General features: G+C 35.8%; 1 protein-coding gene across 7 annotated transcripts in view; it reads left to right on the forward strand.

Moving 5' to 3' along the window:
• Positions 1 to 11,450, forward strand: part of fra (frazzled) — a 508,015-nt gene extending 496,565 nt beyond the window's left edge. For all 7 annotated transcript variants that reach the window (XM_067773821.1, XM_067773823.1, XM_067773825.1 and 4 more), the window contains one exon: positions 5,522 to 11,450. In XM_067773821.1, coding sequence (XP_067629922.1) covers positions 5,522 to 5,751 — 230 coding nt within the window. In that variant the 3' untranslated portion in view covers positions 5,752 to 11,450. The remainder of the gene's footprint in view (positions 1 to 5,521) is intronic.
• Positions 11,451 to 11,800: the final 350 nt, after the last annotated feature.

Genomic DNA, 11,800 nt, shown 5'->3' on the forward strand with positions numbered 1-11,800 from the left:
TGTTTCCGCTTCTTGATTTGGGATGGGGTATACCTCTGGCAATTTGCTGAAAGAATCCATAACCACTACATATTTGTTTCCGCAGTTGCTAGTAGGAAATTGACCTGCGACATCCATAGCGATGTTGTTGTTGTTGTTGTTGTTGTAGCGATTAGGTTACTCCCCGAAGGCTTTGGGGAGTGTTATCGATGTGATGGTCCTTTGTCGGATACAGATCCGATACGCTCCGGTAACACAGCACCATTAAGGTGCTGGCCCGACCATCTCGGGAACGATTTATATGGCCACATTGAACCTTCAGGCCATCCCTCCCTCCCCACCACCAAGTTCCATGAGGAGCTTGGGGTCGCCAGAGCCTCGTCTGTTAGTGAAACGGGATTCGCCGCTCGAAGGTGAGGTTGACAATTGGGTTGGAGAAGCTATATGTTGCGCTACACAACCCCTTGAATCCGATCCTTTCAAATGGCACACCTGAGTTCTATTGCTTCATCTTTTCACCTTTTGCTCTGCTCCAAACCTCGCAGTTGGCAATCCACTCACTGACCGGCTGACAGCAACCAACCCAATAGAATCTCTGCTTAATCTTCTCGAGCGTCTTCGTAATTCCAAGATGACCTCCACTTGGACGGTTATGGTGCTCACTGAGAACGTCGGGAATCCTTTTCCTTGGATCAACTATCAGTTTCCTCCGACTTTGACCATCCTCACTCTCCCATACTCGATGCAGTCAACCGGATATCAATTCTAAACTGATCCACTGCACCCAATATGGCTTCGCAATAGGACTCTCTACTGAAATTTTTTTTTTTTTGTTTCGTTTCGTTCGAGCCCTCGCATAACATGCGACAGATCTGTATCTTCTAGCTGACACTTCCTTAGTTGTTCCATGTCCCATTCATCCGAACACATTATATTCATAAGCATCTATGATGCCTTCCTTATCCTCAGCTTTCGAACAGTGTTGGCATTCCAAATTACATGGTCTTCGTGACATTGCATCGGTATTCCCAATGGTACTACCTTTCCGATGCTCAATGGAAAAGTCATAGCTTTGTAGTCGCTCGATCCACCGTGCCAATTGACCCTCTGGATTACGGAACTGCAGGAGCCATTTCAACGCTACGTAATCTGTCCTGGCGCGTAATCGCTGTCCGTAGAGGTACTTGTGAAAATGTTTAATGCACTCTACCAATGCCAACAGCTCTCTCCTTGTAACGCAATAGTTCCCCTCTGGTTTTCCAATTGAACGAATGTAATATGCAACTACCTTCACCTGTCCATCGACCAGTTGTAACAAAACGCCTCCTTTAGCATATCCGCTCGCATCTGTATCTAGAATAAACGTTGCTCCTGCAATCGGATATGCCAACATTGGGGCAGTGAACAAACGCTCTTTCAATGTTTGGAAAGCCACTTCTTGCCCCTTCTTCCATTCAAAAGCTTTATTTTTTCTTGTAAGCTCGTGGAGGCTATGGGCTACACTGGAAAAGTTTTGTACAAATCGTCTGTAATATGTGCACAGCCCAAGGAAACTTCTCAATTCATGCAGGTTCTGTTGTCTTGTCCAATCCTTTACAGCCTCTATCTTTTCATTCGCAGTGCAGATGCCCTCTGTCGTTACCTTGTGACCCATATAACTTACTTCCTTTTTAAACAGCGAACACTTTTTGGGACTTAGTTTCAGACCAGCGCCAGCTATTCTCTGGAAACTTCCTCTAAGTTCTTAAGATGTTCTTCAAAGTTCTTTCCCAGTACGATGATGTCGTCTAGGTACACTAAGCATGTTTTCCAATGTAGTCCTTTCAGTACCTGATCCATAAGTCTCGCAAAAGTAGATGGTGCATTACATAGACCAAAGGGCATTACTGTAAACTGCCAAAGACCATCTCCGACACTGAATGCTGTTTTCTCCTTCACCTCCACTTGCCAGTAGCCAATTTTTAAGTCCAGTGTGGAAAACCATTTTGTACCAGAGAGCTAGTCCAGAGAGTCGTCAATTCTTGGCAATGGAAAGCTATCCTTTTTCGTAAAGTCATTCAACTTCCGGTAGTCCACGCAAAACCTCATTTTTCCATCCCTTTTCTTCACAAGTACCACCGGTGAGCTCCATGGACTAGCTGATGGTTCGATTACGCCGCTGTCGCTCATTTCTTGTATGATTTGACTCACCACTTCCCGCTTTGCCAGTGGGACACTACGAGGAGCTTGACGGATCGACCTCTCATCTCCAGTGTCAATTTGATGTTTCACAACGTTGGTGTAGCCTGGTTTGGAGCTATGCCGTGATGTCATTTGAAATATTAATCTTGCTAGTTGAAACGTTTTCCTGGAGCTGTTCACAGTTAATAACTATTTCAGCTTCTTGGCATCTTCCCAGTATAGCTCTTTTTTTCAGTTTGAGTGGTGACTTGAACTCATTGAGTACTCTTACCGGAATACATCCATTTTATTTTGTCATAGCCAGGGTTTTTCCTACAAGTACATTCGGTGTTGATTTGTTTGCAGCTTCGACAACCCACAATTTATTTGTCGCACAATCTCCATCAACCTTTGCCCAGATGACCGTTTCTGATTTTGGTGGTATTTGCTGACTCTCTTCCACCAGCACTCTTTTACTGCTGTAGCCTCTCTCGTAGCCGAAATTAAGTGGCACATCCATGTTCTTATATCGCATCGTCTTGCTTTGCATATCGATCTTGATGCCTTGGTCGATTAAGAAGTCCACTCCAATTATAATTTCATCAACAATCTCTGCCACTATAAAATTGTGTACCACCGTGACGTTTCCAATTGCGACTTCACATGCTACTTCTCCTAGAACCGTGGTGCCTTCTCCAGTGGCTGTAGGCAATATTGTTCCATGCATGGTCTTATTTTCTTGTTGACTAAATCCGCTCGAATGATGGATTGAGATGCACCCGTATCTACAGTCAGTAAACGTTCCATTCCATCCACATGTCCTCCGACAGTAAGATTGTTTGACCGCCTTCCAAATTGCGAGATAGAGATTATGGGGCATTCAATTGAGGGAGCCAGCTGTCGCCCCTTGCGGCTGACCCGCTTTAGTTTAACGATTGAGTGGACTTGGAGATTTACTCATCTCGTTCAGCTCTGCGTTTACGGCCACCTACATTGTTGGAACTGTTGGACCGGTGCTGCAATGACGTGCAATGTGACCTGGGTTTCCGCTCTTGAAACATTTCATAACTCCTGCATTTTTCTGTTGTGATCCCTTTAGTGCCTCCAAAATTGTGTATTTCCACTTCCGCGCATGAGCTTTGTATGCGGGTTTACTCAAAAGTGACGCTGTTTTCTGGGTCAGTGCATGGGATACCGTTTCAGCAAATGTTAGCTTTGGGTTTGCGTATGCAGCTCGCTTCGCTTCCACGTCCCGTATGCCATTTTTAAAACTCTGGATTTTTACCCTCTCGGTGTATTCCACGGGTGCGTCCGCATTTGCCAAATGAGCCAACCTTTCAACATCCGAAGCAAACTCTTGCAAAGAGTCTCATTGGCTTTTTGGTAACGGTTTCGCAATTCTATTTGATATATCTGTTTCCTATGCTCGCTTCCGTAACGTCTCCCGACAGCGGCCATCAATGCTTCATAACTGTTCCGTTCGTACTCTGGAATAGTCTGTAAGATTTCAGCTGCAGGCCCTTTCAATGCCATGAACAATGCAGCAACTTTATCATCCGCATTCAAGTTGTTTCCTACTGACGTCTTCTCAAATTGTATCTTAAAGACCTGGAAAGGAACAGAACCGTCAAAAGTTGAGTTTTTATCTTCGGATTGCTCGCTGGAACAGCCGGGCGATTTAGTTGTAACTGCTCCATACGACCTTTTAACGCCTCTATCTCGGCATCAATTTTTTCCTCGAGTTGTAAAATTTTTGCATCCTGCTCATCCAGTTTCGCAAAGATCTGCGATGATACCTGTTCCGAAATTTGTGCCGACATTTCAGATATACGTGCATCTCGCGCTTCCAGTTGAGATGCCAAATGTGTCTTCTGTTCTTCCAATTGTAATGTTTTACATGTCTTCTGCAATTCCAGTTGGGATGCCATATAAGTCTTCTGTTCTTCCAGTTGAGATGACATTTGAGACGACATGCGTGCCTCCTGTGCTTCCATCTTGGATGTTATGCGTGTCTCCTGTGATTCCAGTTGAGATGCCACTGTCGATGTTTGAGCAGATATTGCAGCCAATATCATGTTCAAGTCTGTGCTCGTAACTGTCTGCGACGTTTCGTTTTTCTCTTCCACTTTTGTTGTTGTCTCGTCTCCATCAAGATGAAAGACATACCCGTCCACATTAATTCCTTGCGACTCCATTACCTCTCGTAGCCGTGCTTGAAGTTCGATCTTATTACCGGTTTTATTCAATCCACGGTTCTCCAACTCCTTTTTCAGTTGCTGGATCTTTAATTCACTCAACTTTACCATGTCCAAGTTGTATTCAAAATCTTCGGAATTTATTCAACAATTCCTCTTCGGACACCAATTGTTACGAATTTCGGGAAATTCTGCTTATTTGGAACCTTCTGCTAACGTTCAAATCGCTAAACTGTTGAATAAATCACTCCAATATTCTGTATTGCAAAATGGTCTTTATTGGACTACGTTAGGAGTAGTACAATTATACTTCACAATTAAACTTCACTTCGCAACTGATAGCGTGTTTAAATCAAAATGATTAGTCATGCCTCAGATTGTACTGCTTTTATACTCTCTGTTCTCTCGTTCTTCCATTTCTCCGAAGGTCTACTCATTTCGCGAAACTGTATTCCAGAACAATTGTATCTCTTGCTTGATTCGTAACTATATACATGCATATTTGTAGTTTATGTCTATCTTATAGCCATATGCGGGTGTATGCGTGAGTACTACTTCGGCTGATGACTATATCTGTGTGTGAGTTATCTCTTCGTTGCCTTGTATGTATGTGGGTAAATGATGATTAATATGTTTATGTAGCTTGCTTTAATGTTTTTGTGTTGTGCATTTATTTAGTGATGTGAAAATTCGCCACAATATGTTCAATAGACTGGGTTGGTCTCCGTACGAAATAAAAAAGTTTCCAAAGTGCGACCCTAAATTTTAAGGTTTATGTTGAAAGGGTCTCGGAAAAATTAAAAAACATTTTTAATCCAGCAGTTTCAAACTTGTCATGAGCTGTCAATATGGTGACAGATTCCTACGATGAATTATATAATACTACATAACATGTCATGAATTTAGCTTTAAAGAGCTATATCCAAATATTCTTAGGCCCGGGACGTCAGCCTTGAAGGCAAAACATAAATAACAAAGGGTGCTTCTCTATGGGTTAAATTTCATAGTCGACTCCTTAAAAAAATACTTTTTATCCATCATACAAATTTATCTAAGATTACAGTATAGTTTTCTAGAATTATGGCATTACCAAGACACTGTCTCCTCTGAGAAGATTTTTATAAATTAACTTAAATTATGATTTTATCAACTTATTCCTAACATAAATATTATATATTTAATTACAGCACCTGCAGTCACAATACGTCCACAAAATCAATCGCCCTACAAGAAGCCCTCCTTTTCAGCTGCCACGCCAAATCGATTACAGGGTGGCTCATCAGTGGCACATTCCAACGATGAGATACAACGATTAGCGCCAAGCACTTCCACTGAGGAGCTAAATCAAGAAATGGCTAACCTTGAAGGACTTATGAAAGATTTGAGTGCAATAACGGCAAATGAATTCGAAGTTTAACAATAAATTAAAGTAATAAGTACGCCAAATATAAGTAAAAAGTTGACAAGGTAGAGTTGTCAAATAAACGAAATTAGAAATATGCAACACTAATAACGACGAAAGCAACAGCAAATCATAAATTTTACAACAACAAAAGATCAAGGTTTACACAAACAACCAAAACCTCGATTAGTTTTATAGTAAATCAAAATCAAAAAAATTATGAAATGAATGTTTTGGAAGTTGGATTGAATTGGAATATTTCGTTATTTGAGCACTTTTTACATATATGATTGGATTTTTTATTGTATTTTGCTTGCTAATTTAATTTTTGCCATTATTGGTATTTACATTTTAAGGCTTTAGCATATTTAGTTTAAATCTTAGTATAAGTAAGTAAAAAGAAATATAAATTTTATACAAACTTAAATGAGGACTGATAAAAGTTCTAGACGTATTGGTTTACTGCAATGCACCAGTGATGTCCAAGTTTAAAATGCAGTTTACCATGTAAGAAATAATTCCAATTAAAAAGTGCTGTTAATTTTAATTTGATGTAGTTTTGTACTTTTTGCGTGCAAAAATTTGTGAAATGAATGTACATAAACGTAATATGTAAGAATGTAATAATTATTTATGTATTCAGCTAATCATAAATTATTCTAAAAATTTCAATTATTAAAAAAAGTTCAAAAATTTAGTAATTTTCTTTAAATTGTGCACAGAATTTTTGATAATTTGTGGTAAAGTCTTCAGTTTGAGATTACTTACGGAATTATTCTAACAAGATTTAGAATAACTTACATATAAATTCGTTTCTTACATACTAAAGCGTTGACTACTCAAAAATACGATGTGATCACATACTAAATTATATATTTTACCTCTTCCTGGGCAGATATCACCTCATCATTATTTTTAATCCCGTTACTTAATTTTCTTTTTTTCTTTTTTTTTTTTGAGTATTGAAATTCTTTGTTTGTTATTTATTTTATTGTTTTTTCTTCACAGTCAATTTTACCTACAAGTAATGAGCGAACCAGTTTCAAACCCATTTTTTCCAAAAGTGACTTTTTTATGCAGTTTGATAGAGCAGGAGCCCAAATTGTTATTTAAATTAAATTACCTTTACTTATTTTTTTTAGAAACCAATATCCGTTGTGTAAATTTTTTTGAGTGTTGTAAATGTTCAAACTATCGTTCCTTGATGAGCTTGTGGTCGCCAGAGCCTCGTGTCTTAGTGAAACAGGATTCGCCGCGGATAGGTGACGTTGACAATTGGATTTGGAGAAGCTTTATATTGCGCTGGCAACCTGAATGGTTGTGCTAAACAGCCCCTTGAATCTGGTAATTTAGTCGCCTCTTACGACAGGCATACCTACCGCGGGCATATTCTGACCCCTAACCCTCTAAATTGCTTCTAAAGAATTTTTCACTCAGGTATCATTGTGAAGAATCTATGAAAAGCCGCAGCATCTTGTATTTTTCTTCTGCGCAGAATATGAAATAATCTAGGGAAAACTATACAGGCCCAATACGACACTTACACTGAATTTGTTATTTGGGAGTCTGTCCATAGTGCAGCTTGACTAGGCCCTAGAAGTTAGAAGTTATCTATAGGGTATAACGGGGTCCAGGTTTTGTGAACAATTTTACCAAATTATCTTCTAAAAAGGTAGTCTTTCATTTTTTAAGAAATCTCCATGGAATTTTGTATGCAGGGATATATTAGACTGACTTGGTCCTCTTACGAAAAAATTAAGTTGCAAAAGTAAATATTATGGGGCTAATTATTATGTATCTACTTTGAATTTATATACTTTAAATTTATAAAATTATTTTATCATGTACACTTTTGTTCATGAAAATTTTTGTTATTCAAAACATACATTTTTTGATCAATTAAAAAAAATTTAACTTTAATAATTTAAATAAAATAAAAGTGTTTCTATGATAAGAGAATTATACTAGTTAATTATATTGGCGATCCTGTACTCGAACTGATTAAACCTCAAAATTTTTAAAAAAAGTTAATTAAGTAAATATTATACCATTATACCACCATTGTTGAAATTATTTGATCATCATCATAACTTTGTGCTACTAACAGCATTAAGTGGAACCTCAACTGTGATTATTAGTACTCTAAATAGTCATAAATTACCGCCAACCCATGAAAGAGATATTCGTAAATTCAAAAAGCAAATCATTTTTTTTTTATTAAAATTCAAAAACGCTTTAAAAATATTTAAAAAATATATAAATAAGCGGAATTAGAAAAGAATATCCATATTTTAGAATTGAGCACGAGGAAACGGATGACGATTTTTGTGCAGTTTCTGTGATGTTGTTGTTTTAAGCGTTCTTTCCTAATTTAATTTAAAACAAAAACTAAAGAACAACGCGGACAAAAACATTTGATTGAATTAATAAACCAGATTTTTGTTTGCTAAATATATAAAATTATAAACTACTTGAAAATTACAATCAATATTTGTGAATCGTGCCTTGATTTATTTGAAGATCAGCGAAAACAAAATTAATAAGTACATACGTTATTTTTACCTGTTTTATCACTTATTTTCAACAAACAAATTTCATCAAAATTTTGAACAATTTAATTTCAACATTCCACAACCATCATTTCAACATTGCGGAAGGAATAACGTGAACGCCATTTACTATTATAATGCTCTTGTAATAGAAAAACTTTTATTTTGTTTAAATTATTAAAGTAAAATTTTTTTTTTTTATTTATCAAAAAAATTTATATTTTGAATACCAAAAATTTTCATGAACAAAAGTGTACATGATAAAAATAATTTTATAAATTTGAAGTATATAAATTTAAAGTAGATACATAATAATAAACCCTTTTGTTCATGAAATTTTGTATTTCAAATTTAATTTTTTTGATTCATTAAAATATTTGACTTTTAAAAAATGTCAACCAAATAAAAATTTTTAATTATACTAGTTAATTACTTTTCTTGTTCTTTTGGCCCCACTCCCTAGTTACATGAGGGACTTGTGGTCGACAGAGCCTTGCCTGATAAAGAAGCAGTATTCGCCACGGTTAGTTAAGGTTGGCGATTGGGTTGGAGAAGCTATAGATTGCGCTGGCGAGACCTTTAAAGGGTTGTGCAACGCAACGGTATTTTAGTCGCCGCGTGTATATTCTAAGCCTGCTAACACGCTGGGGTCTTTAGAAGCTCTAGATTTCATTCTAATGTCCTTTAGAGAATTGCAGTGTTTTTTTCATAGCTTAGTAAAACGAGCATCTTCTTAAAGGGGCTTAAAATGGTTTAGTGGGCGAACTACATGAAAACGACTTCAGAGCTCAAAAGTAAATTTAAAGAAAGGGCTTGTAAAGACCAAACTAATGGCAATATTTTGAAAAATCAAATGTCAATAATTTAAGTATAAAGCTGCCTACAAACTACTAACAAAATTATATGTTATATAATTATAAACATAAGTATAATATCTTTATAAATTTGTTTACTTTATGTTTTCTAAAGAATGGCAACCGTTCAAATTATCACACTCTTTTTACTTGTTTAAAAAGAAATATGTTGAATTAACGAAAATATTAATGAAATTTCTAACTTTCTACTTACTGTTAAACATTTAACTAAAAACAAAAACAAAATCACGCATTTAATCGCACATCAGTAAATTGCACACAAAACCAAATGTATGAGAAAACTTTACTTCAAAAATTAAAAAAAAAAATTGTAATAAATGTGCATCAATCAAAATATTATAATTAAATAAAAAAAAATTTATTCCTATTAAGTTATTAATACTTGTATTAACAGAAAAGACATTTTTCTGGGATCCAGTTGCCATACTAACAAAATCTAATTTTACTCGAATAAAAATTTAAGTTGCCATAAATCTTCGACATTCATTTGTTCATATTACACATCTCTAATGATAAGCACTTTTGCATTCACTACTTATCTAATTCATCTTAATCTAAAAAATCACTGCAATCAAAAAGAAAATGAAAAAAATTATATGTATGCACTATGTATAATGTTGTATAATACTTATTTATTATATACAATAAGACGTAAGTAAGTAAATACAAAATAACAAAAATATTGAAGACTTTTGTTAGTTATACAATTTATATTAAAATATCTATGGATATTCATTTAAGTATGCACGAGCATTTAATAACAAAATTCATTTTTGAATAATCAACATTTTGAATTAAATAAAACAAAAATTATTTACTTACGTAAGCATTTATAATATAAAATATATAGTTGTAATAATTTAAATATAATGCTTATACTTATGGGGCTTTTGATATCAAAATTTTCATACTCGAAAAATTTGATATCTGCAAAATAAACCAAAGAAATATGACCGGACTGCAATGATGCAGGGTGTCGAAAATTTGTATTTTTTTCTTTGGATTTCCTTTGGATCATTCTTGGTACTTTTTCCGTACTTTTCAAACTTTGCAACTTTTTGCAAAATAAACCTGTTTAGTGTTGCTCAAAGTAAAGCCCAATTATTCCCATAAACAAATTTTAGGTGACTTTGTGGGGCAACATTTTTCTGCGTTTTAGGCTTTGAAGCTTAAGCACTGCAGCTTCAAAGACCTAAAATTTACAAGATGAATATATTATGAATGAATGTTTGACTTTTTATGGTTGTTCCAAATAGAGCCCATATACTTCCTTATGTTGTTGTTGTTGTTGTAGCGATAAGGTTGCTCCCCGAAGGCTTTGGGAAGTGTTATCGATGTGATGGTCCTTTGCCGGATACAAATCCGGTACGCTCCGGTACCATTGCACCATTAAGGTGCTAACCCGACCATCTCGGGAATGATTTATGTGGCCACATTAAACCTTCAGGCCATTCCCTCCCTCCCTACCCCCAAGTTCCATGAGGAGCTTGGGGTCGCCAGAGCCTCGTCTGTTAGTGAAACAGGATTCGCCGCGGATAGGCGAGGTTGACAATTGGGTTTGGAGAAGCTATATATTGCGCTGGCAACCTGATAGGTTGCGCTACACAGCCCCTTGAATCTGGTATTTTAGTCGCCTCTTACGACAGGCATACCTACCGCGGGTATATTCTGATCCCCTAACCCGCTGGGGTTGTACTTCCTTATAAATATGTATAGAATACTTTGTGTGGCAACGTAAATTTTTATATATTTTTGGGCTTTGAAACTCGAGAGGTATGGTTTCCATTAGCTTCAAGCAAAATAAAGCAGAAAAATTCATTGCCCACAAAGTGACCTAAACATTTTTTATGGAAAAAATTGGGTTTTTACTTTGACAAAAAAAACTCAAAGCGGGCTCATTTTGCATAAAGTTGCAAAATTTATAAAAAATTGTTGATATATTTATTTTTTGAAGAGTACGAAAAAGTACTATAATAATCATCCAAACTTTTTTTGTGGTCTAAATATTTATTGAAAAAAATTGCAAGAAAAAATAAGCCAATTTTCAACACCCTGTATCATCGAAATCCGTATTTATTTCGGCCACTCCTTTTGCACTGGTGATAAATCCTACAATGACAACGTTTCCACTAGCTTTGGTGGATTTTGGATACATCAAGTTTTTCGAGTGGGAAGGCTTGACGTGGAAAACTCCTTATACAAAATAAATGAAAAAACAGTGTAAATGTTAAAGAAAATTGGAAAAATTACATTATATTAAAATAAATATAATTTATACAATAAAATACAATGTGTGCTCATTTCTAAGCTAGGAAGGATTTATCGTTAGATTAATTCACAAAGGCTCTAACCAACAGATTTTTCGAAACTGCGTTTTTTACAGATTTTGATTCGATATATCAAAATATACCCTCAGTAAAAATTTTGGTAAAACTCATAACAGCGAAGATATCCAAATTTCAAGAAGCCATATGTGCTCGTTGTAAATATGAAAATTAAAATTTGTTTGCCTTTCCTGTAGAATTTTAAATTTTTATACTCACCTGAGCATAGCTCACAGAGTATATTAACTTTGTTCGCATAACGGTAATCCTTAACGGCATAAACTAATCGAGATAGATATAGACTTCTATATATCAA

The sequence above is a fragment of the Eurosta solidaginis genome, chromosome 3 (assembly GCF_040869045.1).
Source record: "Eurosta solidaginis isolate ZX-2024a chromosome 3, ASM4086904v1, whole genome shotgun sequence".
NCBI classification, from domain to species: Eukaryota; Metazoa; Arthropoda; class Insecta; order Diptera; family Tephritidae; genus Eurosta; species Eurosta solidaginis.